Source organism: Maylandia zebra, linkage group LG22, assembly GCF_041146795.1.
Source record: "Maylandia zebra isolate NMK-2024a linkage group LG22, Mzebra_GT3a, whole genome shotgun sequence".
Lineage (NCBI taxonomy): Eukaryota > Metazoa > Chordata > Actinopteri > Cichliformes > Cichlidae > Maylandia > Maylandia zebra.
The window spans coordinates 21,703,717-21,722,365 of NC_135187.1; the positions used below are offsets into that span (position 1 = coordinate 21,703,717).

The window sequence follows — 18,649 nt, forward strand, 5'->3', positions numbered from 1 at the left end:
AAACAGACCACAATGAATTGTCAAATTAAATGATAGCTGATGTGGGGTAAGGTAATGCGTATAATTGAACAACAGTTAATAGAAAAATCACATATGATTTAGTCACAACATTATTAAGGAACAATAGATTGTTGTGAAGTTGCAAGGCCAATCAAAAGAGAAAAGACAATCTAGGAGCAAAGAAAAACAAATCAGCCCGAGTTTCTGTCTCTTTCAACTGCATCTGAAGACGTACGAGTTTTAAATTAAAAAAACAAAAAGCTGAATATCATCCCTTCTCTGTCTTGGGAATGATCTCGTGTCTTGTGTTATAATGAACTTACAGATCATTTCTCTAGTCTACACACCGGCAAGTTTGAGTGCGACAGACTGACATAAAACCGGGACTTTCAGATTCTCCTCCCGAGCTAACAGATCACTGTACACACATACTGTAGGCAGCTCCAGTGTGTCCAGTCCACACAAACTACACCGTGACCTTAAATGGGTCCTCAGCAACATTCACTTGAGGGCTTTGAAGAGCTTACTGCAGTAAAGAATTTACACCAGAAATCTCATGGAAACTTTTCATAGACAAAGACCCATGTAAGAATATTTTGATCATTTACACCTTAGTGTGGACCTGAATTAATGACCCTAATCTTAAGTATATATATTTTTAAAAAGCTCCATATGAGGACCATCAAACAAAATATATACTAACTACACCTTCACCTCTCATCACAGAAGTCTTTCCCACCTTGTAAAGCCCAAAGAAGCCCAGGTCCCTGATGACCGACAGAGCGCTGACCCTCGGCCCCGTGGTGATCTCTCCTGCCACCTGCAGACGGATCTTTACTATCTCCAGAGGGTTTGTGAAGATCACCTGGGATCCTCCAGCCTGGAGGAACACATAAAAAACACAAACAAAGCGAACTTCAGAAAAAGGGAAACCCTCACTTTAATCGCTGCAAATTAAACCCAATTTCAATGACGGCTTTGTCTGTGCTTTAACGTGAGAATTCAAGTGTAGCCCCAGATCCACTTAAGCGATTTCATTTCAACATAACGTGCTGAAATAAAAATCATTATGAGACAAAACTGCTACAATTATCTGGCTTATGATGTAATTTTAGCAATGTTGCAGCCTCAGCAACCAACTTCAAAACAAACATGGAGAGAGGAGGAGAGTACCAGGAATATCCAGCTGATGCACGCGAGTCTGTCAGCTGTTTGTCTTCATCACCCAGACCCTGCGGGGACTCCGACCTCTCTTTTTCTCCCTAACCTCTCTTTTCACATCATCCTCCAAACCTGTACTTGTGATGGTGGGCGGGGGGGGGCACCACCACAGCAAGTTCAGGCTGGTTTCTGTGTCTTTTTGTGGTCAGCAGTGCTTTTAAGTGTATAAGAGGTAGCTGCTGTGAAGGAGTTGGGGCAAGACAAATGGTTAGCTGTGCAGTGGGGGGAGCATGGCGGCCTTTCCAGGACGCTTCGAGACACTGGGAAATGGAGACAAGATTTTTATTTCTTTTCCTTTTTACCCCCTTTCACCAATTCTCCCCGTTTCTTTCTTTGACCTGCTCTCAAAATGATCTCTCTCATCTTGTCCAATATCGTCCGCCTCTGCCAACGGTTGCCAGTGGTTACCGAATCTACACGCAAAAGGGCGGCACATCGCAATTAGATAGCAATCGGTTGCCATGGCGCCACTTCTGTCTTAAATAGGCCTGGTCTGTTTGTTGTTGTTTCTCTCCCTTTCTCCCCCTCCTTCGTTTTGCATCGTTATGAATGATGGATTGTGCTCGTCACCTCTTGCCTTACGGGAAGCTGCAATCTGCAAACGTGAGCACCGTTTTTTGCTTTGAGTCCCCCGGCTTTAAGCATTACCACGTACTACTTAAGAGGAGGGAGGGAGGACAGACAGAGAGATTATAATCGTCTCATTGAAGGTGTGTGTGCAGCTGCTTTTTTTAAACAACACAAAGAATAATGGGCTACAGCTTCCCTTCCAGACCAAGAGAGCGAGAGAGAGAGGGCTGTGAATAGCAAGAGGGCTGCTGCATCTCACAGCTAACTCTTTATGACTTGTTTTATGGAAATAACCTAGTTGATTACATGCTGGCTAATAGCGCAAGCATTAAGAGGCTATTGGCCCCGGCCCTTAGCAGTGCTGGCTGCTTCAATTGGATTCAAATGAGACTGGAGATGGAGGAGATAGAGATGTTGTTTATTCGAAATGGGTAAACAACAACACTGTTCAGAGAGATGAGCTGACAATTAGATCTGACAACATGAGATAAAAAGGAGTGGTTGAGGGTTTTTTTTGGTGCTGTTGAACCACCCCAGAGTCCTGCATAACTCTGGAGGGCATGCGGAGAAGGAAAAAAAGAGTGAAATGCACAGAAAATAGCGAGTCAGACAAATAAACAAAAGGTGCTAATGAGAGAGAGAAGAGGAGCAGTCAAAACAAGAGAAGTGAAGGAAAGGTCGAGACTGAGGCAGAGAGGTTGAGGGTTGTGATTATGGAGTGACAGCGTTGGCAGTCCTCTGATGATTCCCAGGTAATTACAAGGCAAGGTGATCCTCGGAAACCTGGGACGTCAGCACCTTATGCACGGATCGCAGCTCCTTGGCCGTGTGTGTGCTGGAAAAGGAGCTTAGTAAAAGTTTGAGGACCCGCCCACCATCAACCCTACACACGTATGCCGACCACGCACTTACACAGGAGATTAGCACCAGCTAAAACCCCCCCACAAAAACACAAAAAGAAAAAAATGTAACCACAGTCTATAAATGATAATCACAGCTTCATTTGTTGCCGTGGCGTGCGCATGTTAGATTCACTGATAATGTTTTCATAACTCATGTCAGGCCTGAATAAGAAACTCATTAAAAACCACAAACGCAAACTGTAACACATTCACAATGAATGGGAACAAACAACCCCGCTCCTCCGGTCAGCAATGACCCAGCAAGTATTTCGTGTAACTTAAGTCCTGAAACGCAGGCCAGTTACTGCCAGATAAGCATCCACCCAGCTCGGTAAACGGAGCATGCCATTCTTACCAAATAATCATTAGAAACTGGCAAACCCGCACCGGAGCTTAATGGTGCTGAGCCGCAGGTTTAAGGACAGAAAAGAGGAGGAGGAGGAGAAGGAGCGTGAGAGGTGAGAAGAGAAAGAAAAGGGACCTAAAAACCAACACTTTGGGGCAGATAAAGATAAAGATACTGACATATGAAAAGTTTTCTACGCAGAAAGCAAACATATCTTCTCTTTTTCTTTCTCGCTTCTCCTTTTTTTCATCTTTACAGACTGTGAATCTGAGGCCGACATCGTGGTCCAAACCAACACTTTCACAGCTACCAAATGATATAAACAGATTTCATGTGCTGTGGCTGGAGCCTCGCTAAAACAGGGTTCAGGGAGGTTTGACGTCTGTGTGTGAGTGTGAGAGCGTGTGTGTGTGTGAGGGCAAAACGGAAAAGTGAGGACACTTTTTCACCCCTCTTCAAAGAAAAGTTTGAGGGTTTGGACTCGTTTTTTAGGGTTAAGATTAGGTTCAGCGCTATGTTAAAGTTGGGGTAACGAACTGATTTGTTAAGGTTAGCATAAGGGGCTAGGGAAGGCAACTGGTCCTCATAAAGATAGCCATACATGTGTGTGTAAGTGTCTGTGTGTGTGAGTGTGCATGTGTGTAGATAAAGTGGCAGGCAGAGTGCAGTGCCAGCACTAACACCGGGGCCTCAGCCAGGATGAAAGGAGCTGTCACGACGGCTCACGGAGGAAAAGAGGAAAAATCCATCCATCCACACTCCTCTCCTCTACATTTATCCTCCTCCCCTCTCTCTGCGACTTTTATGGTTCTGCTTTTAAATTCATACGAGTTATTATTATTATTATTATTTTTTAAAGGCAGCCACTATTCTTCACACCCAGGACACCACAGAGCATGTCCTAAGTATATTTACTTTGCTGTATGTTTTCCATTTCTCTCTCTCACAAAAGAAAATCGCCATCCAGAATGTAAGTTACAGCAAATGTAGTGTGCCATAACATTTCTTAAACATATTCCCAGAACTAATAAGGTCAATTGAATGTGCCTGAGTGGAGCTAAACCCATAATGACTTGTGTATCCTGAAATACTTTGCTTTAGTGATCGACATCAAAAGAGGGTTCAATGAAAGACCTTCTTTCATTTGGCCTGGCTAAAGCTGCCAGCCTTGTAGGACCGAGTGTGTGTGTAAGAAAGAGTGTGTGTGTGTGTGTGTGTGTGTGTGTGTGTGTACATGCATTGGGGGGTAAGTAGGGTGGGGCAGGGGTTAGACTTTGACAGGTCAGTGATCAAAACCCATGATTGGAGGGGGAGCAGGTAACAAACTGAGTAAGGGGGGACTCAGGTATCAGCAGCTGTCAATCTTTGTGTGTGTGTGTGTGCTTGTAGTACTCCTCATGCACACACACCTCTCTGAGCATGCACAGTGTGTGTGTGTTTGCTCTTTCGAGTGTACAGGTTCCATCAACAAATAGCAACCCCTGGACTCCAAAACAAGTCCATGTCTGTCTGCTCAACTGTCAGCATAGTTAAGACATGCATGCCGACTCAATACTGCACACACTGCCTGAGTGCTGTGCAGCATCACTCCAACACAGTGCACTCTGGAAAGGCAGAGGGTGCACACCGAAATATGTAATTTGACTGTATTTGATTATGCTCATAATATTTTCTTAAAAATGACTCGGCCTTTTGTGTCTTTTCAGTAAAAAGGGAGTAAAAAGCTCTTTCGTGTGTTTTTATTTCTGCAACAGCAACGAAAAAAAGAGTCAGTACAGAAAAGAGCAGGCATCAGTGGCAGCGATTTAGTCAGATCATAAAAGAATGAGCTATGGTCGATGTGGGATGCAAAGCAGCTGTAAGCAGACTAAAGCAACTATATGCAAATTGCTAATTGGATGTGCAAAATGGTCAGCTGAGGCATCAGATGGCAGCTTTTAATAGTTTTTGATATGTTCAAAGGCTGTATCACATGGTGTGTGCACATTCCCAGGTGAGCTACCAAAGCTCAAACAGCTCCTTGATAAAACACCCAAAATCTGTACAAGCAGTTGCATCTGACCTTCACTTAACCAACAAACAAAGGCGTTCTCACATAGAAATACAACAAATGTAACAGCTGTCTATAAACTTACACATCCACCAGCCAGAATCTCAGCGGCAAGCGGGACTGTACCATCCTTCTGTCTGGTCTTTCCACGCACAAAATCATTCACCTAGAGACACAAAATGTATGGTTTAGAACATAAGCAATAATCAGCGGACACAGTTGTAGCCATATGTTTTTAGACGGTGACAATGAGTTTGTCAAGTTGCCTCTATACATGACCACAGTGGTTTATAAATCAAACAGTCAACATGTAATAAAAGTCCTGACTTTCAGCTTTAATTCATAGGGTTAATCCAAAAATTAACCATTTTTTTGGATTAACTGATCAGTTTTGCAGCGTTTGGCTGAACTTGAGCAGAGAGTACCGCCCTGTACACTTCACCATTCATCCTGCTGCTTCTATCAGCAGTCACTTCATCTGTCAACACAAGTGACCGACTCCAATGGCCATGCCACAACATTGCCTTCATCGTGTTTTATAGACGATATCTTATGCTTTGGACTATGAGCTTTTTTAACATAATGATGGCCTCCCTCCCTCTTTGGACCTCATACTGGGTGTTTTAGTGAACTACTACCAAATACAAGTTCAACACTTGAAATCAACTCTAGGGATGGGTACCGTTATTACATTAATGCATGTAAGGTGAACTAGCAAACATCATCATAGCTACATGCGGCTGTCTTCTTGTTTGATGGCAGATACTCCCTTCACCCTGGCCAAAAAGGCTAAAATGACCAAAGAAAAAGTGGAAAACAGTTAAACATGAGAGGTTTTTGGACAAAGTTTGTGTTTTTTCCATTGTTTAAGCACTGCTTCCAGCCAAGAGTGATACCATATATGCCCCATAGCTGCAGAAAAGGCTAACATTGTTATCTTTTTACAAAGAAAACAGCTGAACATGAGAGGTTTGTGGACCAATTTTGTGTTCTCCATTCTTTAAGCACCGGTTTGAGCACCGGCACCGTTTCAAAAGTACCGATTTGGCACCGGTATCGGATAGAACCTAAACGATACCTATCCCTAATCAACTCTACTTAATTTGTCATGAAATATTGAGGGAGCAGACCTCAACTAGTCCTTGTCAGTCAACTGATTTGTAAATAAAATCTGAAACAGTGAAACTTCTCCAGTTACTTTTCAACTTCTGAAAATGAGGAGTATGTATAAAAATGACTGCAATTCCTGAACAGTTTAAACAACATTTCGTTAAAATCCTTGAATTAAAGCCGAATGTCTGTACTTTTTACATCTTGCTTGATTTGAAATCCACCGTGATCGTGTACAGAAAGTGTCTCACTCTCCAAATACTTATGGACCTAAATGTACTGACACATGCTTCAATGATGGTGTATGCCACTTAGCGTACCACAAATGTTACACTGCATGCTGTAAATGCTCCTCTGACTGACAGTTTACAAATGCAGAAAAACAGGAAGGTTAAGGAAGTAGCTGTGTTTGTAACTATTTATCTAATTGTTTGCTTCATAAAACAATCTAAAACTCATACAATAATTTAAAGGGATTAAAGACCCTCGTGAATCTCTGCCTGAGTGAATCTGAGTGCATGTGTCTGCACGGGCTCTAACACAGTTACTTACTGTGAGCTTTATGGCTTTCTCGGGCGCCACACCCAGTAGCTGTGGTACCAGACCTATCATTAGGAAACGACAAGATGATTAGAAAAAAAGACTGCCGTGGTACCCCCACTCTCACACACACACACACATACATATATATATACATATACCACTTCCCCACGTTCCACATCAATGTGTGGCTTCCCGCTGCATGCGCCCGACCGTGCAAGATCCCCCAGAAGCTAATGAAATCTATTGATGTGGAGTGTGGGGACATCAGAGTAGAAAAAAGACAGCGAGATAGAGAGAAGAGGATGAAGGGGCAAAGAGAAAATGAAGTGAGCGAAACTGCTTCCCAGAATAGGAAAAAAAGGGCAGTGTAGCAATCAAAGCCACCAAAAGTTTACGCAGACCTCAATTACAACCCAGAGTCGGGTAAAAATAAACAAAAATAATCACAACGGAGCACAATGAAACTTGGCCCCCTACCCAGTCCCAAGGCACGAATCACTCACGCTCAACCATTTGTTCAAAGTAGCACTCGCACTTCATAATCGAGTCCTTTGTGTGTAGTGAGGCCAAACATACACACACAAACAACCACACACACAATCATATACCCAATTTGGAAGTTGCAAGTTTTGGCTAGCCTGAAAAAGAGAAAAATCAGCAGACATGTGTTCATGAAAACAGAATATACACAACAGGTTTGTTATTGAATATTTGGTCTTGCCATCGTGTTTCTTTCGTGTGCTGTCCCAGCATCGCATCGTAAAGCAGTTTTGGGCCGTTAATTCCCTTCTCTTCCTTCTGAAGAATGTTTCAACAGAGATGGCCCTTTCAACTTACATTACATAACTACAGTTTAGGTGCCAGGATACCTGTCTCGCCTTCTACCTGGAGCCAGACCTGTCTGCGTCTGTCACTTCACTCTTCATAGCCTTTGTTTCCCACAGAAATTCAAGCATTCAAGTTTCCTCTCACGAAACCTAGTTCTGTCAATCAAAATCGTAGGATTTCTTTTTTAAAGCCCCACCGTCATTCCAGGAGACCTCTTTTCAATCCTCCTTTAATCTGACCCCAACAATGCAGACACTCTAACCGCAGTTTCTGAAGGCAGGGCAGGTAGTCATTACTGGTGTCGTGCCCTGGTATGTACGTACCTGCATGCCCAAGTAGTCCCCTGCATGCCTACATACTTGTGTGTCTGTAATGTGTTTGCACCGGTGTGTAGGTCTAGACGTGCGACATCACTACATCGTGACACAGGCCTCAAGGTATGTGGCTTTGCGTGTGACGTTCATTGTGCTGCTCTGAAAGTCCCCAGCCAGCCGGTAATCACTTCAAAGAAGCCAGGTCAACAGAGAGGTGAACTCACACCGCCCTCCTGTCCACCCTACACTTTTCTTCTCTCATCTTCTCTCGATTCCCTTCTCTTTCATTGTTCCTACTACTCGATTCTTCTTTGTACTCCCTCATCTCAGCCCCTCCTTTACTTTAAAAACCTGTTTTGTAGATTTGACCGCCAGTGAGTTGTTTTCCCTGAAAACCTATAGTTTTGAGGAAGGATTCGATTTACTTTAGTGTTGACTAAATGTAAAGAGCTGTTTGTTAAAACCACATAAAGTTTTATTTAAAATACTGATAAAAGTTATGTGGAAAGTGCCTGTGATACATTTTAGTGAATGCATATGAGAGATTCTCAACAAAGGAGCAACTTCCTGAGATGAAAAATGAAGCCAAAAATTGTAATTTCCAGCTGGCTCCAAAAACAAGTCAATCTTCATAGACTTGCATGAAAAAATACCCACCTTAACAGTATTAAAACACATGAACAAAACAATAAAAACCAGATTTGGGATGAATGTTGCACAGTGCAGGTCGGTGTTGGATTAATCCCGACTCCTCTAGTCTGCATAAAATACTGAACCCTGCGCCCCCCCCAACGCAGCCATCAGAGTGTGTCGGTATGTGAATGTCAGGATCATTTTTGTGAGGTTTTGATATTTTTTTGGTCTATTACACTTTCAGTACTTACAGTAGTTCATGGATGTTTATTGTCATCAAAGAAATCATCCAAATATGCTAACTTCTGGCTCTAAAAGAAAAACGGGGGTCAAAATGCTAACTTTGAGGCTTTAAAATGTCGAGTCCAATAACCACTGTGTCATGCCATCTTTTATAGTCTGTAGCCTTTAACATCTGACTCACCCCCACAGCTTCTGTCAGAAACCTTCTCAACATTTAGTTTCAAACTCTCAGGATTTCTGTAACTTTGGTTCAATATTAAGTTCGTGTCTTTGTTTGTGTATATGTCGAGTATGAATAAATAACACTGGAGGTTCGCGTGTTCTCTACATGTATGCTGACCTCGGTAAAGTCCGAAGAAGCCCTCGTAGCGCACCACCTTCTTGAAGCAGTCGAAGCTGTTCTTGTACATGAGCTCTCCCACCAGTGACCCGCTGCTCCTCTGGTTCTGCATGCGTGTCTTCACCAGATCAATGGGGTACACTGCTGTTGCACCCACAGCTGCAGAGAGCGAGACACGTTTATTTAGATGCTGAGTGTTTTTATGAAACAGATTTTTTATTTACAGTAGGTCTTATGACCACTACTGTTTCTCTCCCCATGGAAAACTGAGTGACTCACAATAACATGCTATCACGATCATCCACAATACCTATTATTCCATGGCACATATTCCAAGACAATAAGGAATTATGTATTTACACTCACCGACCACTTCATTAGGTACACCTGTTCGAATGTTAATACATTAATGCAAACATGAGAAGAATTTAATCCTGTACACAGACTTGGTGAATGGGGAAGGAAGGTGATTTAACTGACTTTGAGTGTAGCATGGGTGTTGATGCCGGACGTGCTGGTCAGAGTGTTTCACAAATTGGAATTGTTAAAGTGGATCTCTAGTGTTTACAGAGAATGGTCAGAAAATGAGAAAATCTCTAGTGAGTGGCAGTTCTATGAACTAAAATGCCTTGTTGATACCAGAGGTAATAGGAGAATGGCGAGACTGCTGATAGGTAACAGTAACAAACAAGTTATGCAGAAGAGCATCTCTGAATGCACAACATGTCCAGCCTTGAAGCAGATGGACTGCAGGAGCAGAAGACCACACCAGGTATCGATTCTGTGAGCAAAGGAGAGGAATTCACACAGGCTCATCAAAGTTGGACAATAGAAGATTGGAAAAGTGTTGCCGGCTCCAATAAGTCTCGATTTCTGCTGTAGCATTTAGATGTTGGATTTAGAATTTGCTGTAAACAACATGACACCATGGATCAATCCTGACGTGTTGTAATATTTCAGGGTGCTGGTGGTGGTTTAATAGTCTGGGGGACATTTTCTTGGCACACTTTGGGCCCCTTTAGTACCAGTTGAGCACGGCCTCCCCATCCACCTCAATCCAATAGGGCACTTTTACGATGTGAGGGGAACAGAAGATCCACATCATGAACAGCAACTGTGTGATGCTGTCATGTCAAAATCTCTGAGGAATGTTTGCAGCAGCTTGCTGAATCTGTGCCATGAAGAATTAAGGCAGTTTTGAAAGCAAAAAGGGGGACAACGCAGTACTTGCTAGGTGTACCCAAATGATGTAGCCGGTGAGTGCATTTGCAGCACTGTGTAGACCACCTGCATCTTTTAATATATATGTTTTTAATTTTTGGTTCTAGTATATTGGTAATAGTCTCAAGAGTTGCAATACAATATTTTTCCCCACTTTACTTACCTTAACCAGCATCTGTAACCCTTTCCTGTGTTTCACAACATCAAAAGGAAACACTGATAAAGTGCTACACACATAGGCTAACATATGTTTATATAACTCATGAGGAATAACTTGTACAAAGTGTAACTACAGACACAGACTAGTTTGTTTCCAAGTACAAAAATATAGTGGCTTTCATTGAGACTACAGTAATTATTAAGTAGAAAGACCTGTGATCTGTTTTAACAGCATAGTCTCTAAAATAATCTCAGTAAAGAACACGCAGAGCCTCATACATGTATACAAAAAGATTAAGTGGTGCATACAAATTTTTTAAGCAAAATTGTCTCAATCACCAGTGAGCTTGGAAGACTGGAGGGAAGTTCATAAATGAATTCATAAAAGGCTCGCTGTAAAACAGACTAGAAAAGACTTGCTTGACTTAACAAATATCATGTTTTAATCTTAATGATAGTGTTTAAATAAATGTCATGTCATAACTGAAAGTTGTGCACAAAAGAGTGGAACAGGTGATCTTATAAAGAAGTTGTGGCTTATATCAGTAATCAAAATCTCACTATCAAACGTTATATTTCACTTAGCAATTTAATAAAGCCGACAAAAATCTTTTTCAGTACCGACTCTGCTCATTTTTATTATTGGGGGGGGGGATTAAAAGAACAAAACAAAAACTACCTGCACTGTCAGATCCCACTATAGAAAGGTGGAAAAAATGTTTTGGTAATTTGTGTGAAATGACCCTTTAAGAGCAGAGACGGAGGAGGAGGAGGAGGAAGGGGAAGTCTTTGGGAATAATGTTAATAAAGATGTGTTGTGAGTTGTAGTGTCTTCAGCCTGTCACGCGGACACAAACAAAAAGAACCGACCCAAGGCGACAGGCTTAATTAGAGAGAGACCGAGAAAGAAGAAGAAGGGATGATGGACCCATACCTCCTTATTAAGCTGTCTCCCTTGGGAAAGGAGGAGGAGGAGAAGGGAGGAATGAAGGAAGGGAGGAGGAAAAACAGTGGGGTGTCTGGAGCCAAACACAAGACCTGGGCACCACCCTTCACCCCCACCGTCACGTCTGTCTTCTCATCACTCACAAAGGTACAAAAGAACACACAAGAGGGTTTTCCCATGGCACCCAGAGAGGCATGAGACAGGACAGAGCTAGACTGAGCGAGTGTAGGAGACAGAGACTGAGCGAGAACAAGGAAGAGAGGGAACACTTCTCTTTAAGCAGGAGAGTGACTGTTGCTCTTGTAAGGAAAGGGCAATAGAGGGGCCATTGTCCATTCTCTCTCACCCTTTTCTTATGAGGACAGCACAGGGCGGGGGGTGGTAGGTAGGCAGGCAAGCAGGTAGGTGGATGGATGGGTGGGTGGTGGGGTGAAGGTATGTAGGGAGCCAATGGGGCGTGACTCTTACCCCCTGCTACTGAGCCAAGAGCGAATCTGTAGATCGACTCTGCCACCTGGATAAGGATGGGGCGGGAGCCGTCGCTGCCCGAGTGCTGCCCGTGCGCAGGAGAAGAGACAATTAAGACGTTAGTAAGGACGTGAGACAGGAGCTGAAGATGAGAGCTTGCAGTACATACACCTGACAGGACAGCACACTTTAATCCTGATTCTTGTAAAACCCTGTATGCCACGCACCTATTTCCACCCAGAATCCAACGCTAGTAAATCCGTCTGACAGTCTAGCACAGTTACATTTGTATACAGTACAACATTCATTTAATAAAATAATGCTCAGGAGAAATAGAAATGGATGAGCAGAACGTCATTAATTCTAATCAAAGATATTAAGTCTCATCCTAATAATGTTTTTGTATTTTTCTGATATTAATTGTTTAGATTATGATAAAGGTGAAAAACTTGTCAAACTTTAACTGGAGGATGTTTAGCTTTAAACAAATAAAATTACAAGCATGATTATCAAAAAAATTACTTGCCAAGCATAATTTGTTGAACTGATGTCATGCTGCGCAAAAGTCTTGAGGAAAAGTCACCCTTGATTTTGTTCCATTTTGTTTCCATTGGGACTTTCTTGTAATTTTTAAAGTTCTTTTAGCTATAGTTCTCCGGGCTCTCAAAAGTTTTTCTTTGGACAATTGTTGCTTTTTCACTCATTTTCAGTCCAGGCCTTGTACCTGACATTTTTCAGAGGAATCTTTTGTGTTTGTTAAGCCGCTAAACTCTGACCTATGGATCAATCAAATACAAAAAAGGCACCTATCTGTGAGCATGAGCTGGTGCTGTGTCCACACATAACAGATAACTTAGCAAAGAACCAATTTTAAATTGTATCTTTAGCAGCTTGTAACAACATATATTTTCTTTCCTTTTTTAAAATTTAAATATGCCGAATTACACAAGAACTGGACTGAAAATCAGTGGCAACCCAAATTAGCACGGCTTCATTTTTCAGCATGATAATGATCCCAATGCACTAAAACCATACCTGGAAATAAAAACACACATTGCTGCTCTATTCCCATCTTCTGGATCTGAAAACAGGGTATGATCTTTGGTTTCATTCTATCATACATAAGAGAAACTTGTGAAAATGTTGATGCCTGTCTGAGAAAAGTGTATAAAGTGTGTAGTGAGGGGTTTAATAGCCTTAAAACATCTATAATAATTGTAAAAAATACAGTTTGCTACTTTGCGGATTTCACCTATTGCGGGTTATTTTTAGAACGTAACACCTGTGATAAACGAGGGAACACTGTATATTACATATCCCATCCAAATGTCTTCCAAAGTCTACCTTGACTCAAAAAATAACAACCCCCCCCCCAAACAGTATGCATATATGAGTATACATAAAAAGGTATGATCATCAGATCAACATATGATCTCTTAACATATCTTAACAAGTCTGTTACTCCCTTAGATTAACTTGAATCACAAAGGTGTATTCAGTGCCACCTGAAAAAGACCTTTGTGATCATTATCACTTCACCATGCAAAGAACAGAGGAATGGTAACAGCCACACTCCCCCATTCACCTGAGGCACCTGTTGCTTTGGCTGGTCTCCTGAGCCCTGACCACTAGACCCTGTTTGGGGGGTGGCTGCTTTTGTAGGGTTGTAGCTTTGCGTTTGTGCGTGTGTGTGTGTGTGTGTGTGTGTGTGTGTGTGCGCATGCGCAGTGAGAATGGAAGAGGTGGGGGAGTCTCAGCTGGAACACGTCCACCTGTCAAACTGTACCCATGCTCCCTTCACATATCCTGCTCTTCTACTTCATGAGAAATGATTAAACGTTTCAATACTGTCAGCATGTTTAATGGAGAAAGAGGAAACAAGTTAACAGGATATAAAGAGAGAACAACTCAAACATGTATGAGAGAGAGGGAGGGAGTAGATTTAAAGAAGAAAAAAAAAGAAATGGGGAAAGAAGTAGCAAAGATGAGGAGAGAGCGCTCCAGTAAACTGAGGGCCAGCCCCTGAGTCCAAACCACAAGGGCCTAAAGTGGCTCATTGTGGTGGGACTGGCGTCTGTGCAGTGCTGGGCCCCTTTGCTTTCTCCCCTTTGGCCCAAGCCTGCTCCAGTATGGCCTGGCCAAGCCTCTACTGTAGTGCTGGAACCCACCAGGCAACACAGCCCTGACCAAACAGCTGGAGAAAGAAAACTGTCTTCTGCTCATCCATCTGTACGTCCTTCTTGATTTTCTTTGTTACAAATTGCTCTTATTATCCAGCTACTATAGTCAACATGAAGTATGTTTGACATTCATTAGCTCTTGAGGATGGCTCTGCTTGTCTTTGTTTCCATGGATTTCTTGATTTTTGTGCGTTTGTTTTTCAAGATGTCAACCGCACGCCAGGGAGAGGCAAAGCAGTGTTTTCTCTGAAGAAAGTCTTTTAAGGTTCAATTCAATGATGGGAAATTACTTAAAACTTGGTGGGAACAACTGAAAGGGAGTAGGACTGATGAGTACTGGCCAACTTTCCATTTTTATACCTGACTAAACTTAGTTGGATCTGTTACTCCTGCATTTCACTTCTATGCTTGTTTTGGTGGATTATTTACATGCAGGAGCTATCATTAACCTAAAATTGTAAATCTTCTTTATCTTTGCAGTCACATTTAGCCTAAGAGAATGTATCAAAAGGGAAAGGAGCTGCCAGTGTGGAAGAGGAAACCAAACACATCAACAAGTCTTCATATTCTCTACCTGTCTCTGGACTTCAGCCAAGTTGTAGGGCAGGGCGCCTTCCTCCAGCGGAGCAATCTTCTCAATGTCCGCTAAACCAACACGTCTGGTGGAGACAGAGAAAGAGACAGAGAGTGAGAAGGTTCAAGTAACTCTCAGAGGATTATAACAATCCACCCATGTATCACCGAGCTCAAGGAAACCCATCGGTCTGAAGTTACTCAGAGTTTAAAGACAACATCGTTTCAGATGAAAATATTGTGGCATTCACAAATCCAGACCTGTGCTTGGCATGACAGCGTTGGATAACCGACCAATAGAAAGTGATGACTCATGCTTCCTTTATCACTTCATCCAAGTATAACAAAGATATTTAATCTTTTCATGTCTCTCTATTGCATCTCTTTGACGGTCACAGAATTCCCAGGCTCAGGGAACTGGGAACGCCAAATCCCCCCCCTCCCCATCTCGTCTGTATATTGGGACTATTATCTCTCACATCTCCAATCAAGGGGAGTGGAGCTACTGGGCTATTAAAGTATCCCATTGCCCAGAAATAATAATCAGGTGGTTTCTCAGGCCGGGGTTAGAAATTATGAGCGTACTGGTCGGGCCGCGAGGCAGATGCAAAGGAAGTGGGGGAATGTGAGACATATACAGTTGTTTTGTGCCACGGATTACAGGGACTGAAACTGCTCCTCTTTTTTTTTTCTTTAGAATAAATGGGAGTTTGGTTTAGGTTCAGACTGAAAGAAGATTCCCTGGCACTGGATACAGGTCTGACTCTTTTGATCCACTGCAGAGAAATTTGACAGAGTGTTCGTCTCTCTGAGGTATGGACCCCGGGGCAAAATTTTCCCTTCAGGGTGGCAAGTTTGGAATAGTCTTATACTGCATAAGTACTTGACTAGCTCAGCAGAGGCAACCTGGCTAAAGTATTAATTCAATTGCGTCTTCTATACTGGTTTAATACAGCTCAAAATCACCAAATATTTTCTGCTTTCTTGTGAAATAAACATGAAAGAAAGTACACAAGCCAGTAGTGTCTATCTAAAATAATTCAGTTTGAACACCAGCCACCTAAGAAGTATGTCATTTTCTACTTTTACTTTACTTTCTATACAACTTCTTTTAATATTAAGAAGTTCTTTGTCATATGATCATCTTACCCACGAGGCTCCGACAGGTCAGCCAGCTGAAAGAGGATGTCGACCTCCATGGGCGTCACCTGGCCGAACCTTTGCGCTGCCACGATAAACTCCTCTGCAGGAAAAGGCAGATTTTCCATCATGTTTTCACTAATAAAATATTTAAATATATGTAGAAGTATTTAAAACTTGATACATAGCCTCTGCCTATCTCTGTCCGGGTCACATGTAACAGTCAAGAGCCAAGATGGTGTCCCCTTGGCCAGGAAATATACTGTGTCACTTTTGTAGTGCATTTCTGGCAAACTCTAAAGGGAAGCACTGTAATCACAAACTTGAACCCACAACTGGCTTGTTTCAATGTAAATAATCAGGGAGGGAGAGCTGCTCGTCTCCCTCCACTTTGCCTCCAGCCGTTAAATGGACTGTACTTATACAGCGCTTTCTTAGTCAGTCACTCATGCTTCATTCATACACACACACACACACACACACACACACACACACACACACACACACACACACACACACACACACACACACACACACACACACACACACACACACACGCGCAGTTTTTTCTAACATTCAGACTCCGATGGATGCATTTGGGACAAGTCTGGGTTCAGTAACTTGCCGAAGGACACTTCAACATGCAGACTAGGGGAGTTGGGGATTAGACCACCAACTTTCTGATTAGTAGACAATCTAATCCACCTCCTGAGCCACAGCCATCACGCTAGACGGCGTCCCCTCTTTGAGCTAGGTTCGCTGGAGGTTTCTTCCTGTTAAAAGGGTGTTTTTCCTTCCCACTGTCACCAAGTGGTTGCTCAATTCAATTCAATTTTATTTATATAGCATAAAATCACAACTACAATTGCCTCAAGCCAGTTTAGATTGTAAGCTTAAGACCCTACAATTATACAAAGAAAACAGAGAAAACCCCAACAATCATAAGACCTCCTTTTGTCCACATCATGCTCTTCATGCATGTTGTCTTACTCCAAGCTGTATAGGCTCGAAAGCCTACTACCAATTAAGCATATTAGGTGATGTGCATCTCTGTAATGAGAAGGGGTGTGGTCTAATGACATCAACACCCTATAGGGCTTTGGAGCGTGATGTCACGGGGGTGGGCGTGGAAAGGATTTTGGCCCGATCCGCCATTTTGGGGGTCTAAGTAAGGAGCGAAAGCATAGCCATGGTTCGTACTTGCTGTGTGGTCGGCTGCAATGTTCGATCTTACGACCGGCACGGGAATAAGTTTGGATTGTCTTTTTATGCTTTCCCAACCTGGAAGCAACATGAAGGAGCTCATGTATCGGATATTACCAAACGAAGGCGTCTAGCCTGGATAGCAGCCGTGAGACGAGCTGATATCAAGTTCTGTTCTGTCTCCAGATATCAGTTGGTGTGCTCAAGACATTTTCATTCCGGTAAGTTCTAAATATGTTCACATCACACTTTATAGCTGAATAATATCATCGTTGGTGGTCTCGGAAGTTATAGAAATTGGGATCAAACATAGAATGGAGTGACTTGATTGGTTGATGTAAAGACAATAAATGAAATGAGACAGGAAGGACACAAATTGGCGTTAATAATTTACCCGATTATCAATGTGTTAATTTGCATGTACTTTACAATTATGGGCATATAATATGATAACGATATTTTAGCAGTTCAATGATAAATGTGTAACATTAATTATGGTGGGAGGTGGAAAATGGCTATTTCACTCGATGCACTCCAGCTGACTTACTTTGACGACGTACTCAGAGTTTGGCGGCTTGAAAATAGCCAAATCTTGCACCTAGCCATTTGTAAATTGGATGTGCGCCTCCAGTGACTTGTAATTACGAAACTGGTTCGCTGTGTAAGCGCTTACTCCACAAACAAGATACGTGAAGATATCGGGGTAGGACAGTGGCGGTAAGTCGTCTGGGTCTTTACTCCTCTGCCGTATTTCATATGGGTCCAGATTTGGGATGCACTCTATTTTTTTTCAAGTACCGCTGCTTCGCCTCTGGACGCAATCTGCAATCTGGACTGCTTTTAAGCATGTTTCTTGTCGTCGTCGTTCCAACACAGTGTGTTTGTTTTGATTCGTAGACCCCGAAAATGGAGCTGCGCTCCCACAATGCATTGCGGCATGACGTCAACTCCAAAGCCCTATATCAGGTGTGCATAATTATTAGGCAACGTCCTTTCCTTTGGCAAAATGGGTCAAAAGAAGGACTTGACAGGCTCAGAAAAGTCAAAAATAGTGAGATATCTTGCAGAGGGATGCAGCAGTCTCAAAATTGCAAAGCTTCTGAAGCGTGATCATCGAAAAATCAAGCGTTTCATTCAAAATAGTCAACAGGGTTGCAAGAAGCGTGTGGAAAAACCAAGGTGCAAAATAACTGCCCATGAACTGAGAAAAGTCAAGCATGCAGCTGCCAAGATGCCACTTGCCACCAGTTTGGCCATATTTCAGAGCTGCAACATCACTGGAGTGCCCAAAAGCACAAGGTGTGCAATACTCAGAGACATGGCCAAGGTAAGAAAGACTGAAAGATGACCACCACTGAACAAGACACACAAGCTGAAACGTCAAGACTGGGCCATGAAATATCTGAAGACTGATTTTTCTAAGGTTTTATGGACTGATGAAATGAGAGTGAGTCTTGATGGGCCAGATGGATGGGCCCGTGGCTGGATTGGTAAAGGGCAGAGAGCTCCAGTCCGACTCAGACGCCAGCAAGGTGGAGGTGGAGTACTGGTTTGGGCTGGTATCATCAAAGATGAGCTTGTGGGGCCTTTTCAGGTTGAGGATGGAGTCAAGCTCAACTCCCAGTCTTACTGCCAGTTTCTGGAAGACACCTTCTTCAA

At 42.7% G+C, this 18,649-nt stretch overlaps 1 protein-coding gene across 6 annotated transcripts in view; it reads right to left on the reverse strand.

Moving 5' to 3' along the window:
- The window catches only part of slc25a13 (solute carrier family 25 member 13), a 55,810-nt gene that overhangs the window by 10,041 nt on the left and 27,120 nt on the right, over positions 1-18,649 (reverse strand). For all 6 annotated transcript variants that reach the window (XM_076879483.1, XM_004547905.5, XM_076879485.1 and 3 more), the window contains 7 exons: positions 15,797-15,890; positions 14,649-14,733; positions 11,895-11,979; positions 9,101-9,259; positions 6,752-6,804; positions 5,175-5,255; positions 740-880 (listed from right to left, as the gene is read on the reverse strand). In XM_076879483.1, the coding sequence (XP_076735598.1) occupies positions 740-880; positions 5,175-5,255; positions 6,752-6,804; positions 9,101-9,259; positions 11,895-11,979; positions 14,649-14,733; positions 15,797-15,890 (698 nt within the window). The remainder of the gene's footprint in view (positions 1-739; positions 881-5,174; positions 5,256-6,751; positions 6,805-9,100; positions 9,260-11,894; positions 11,980-14,648; positions 14,734-15,796; positions 15,891-18,649) is intronic.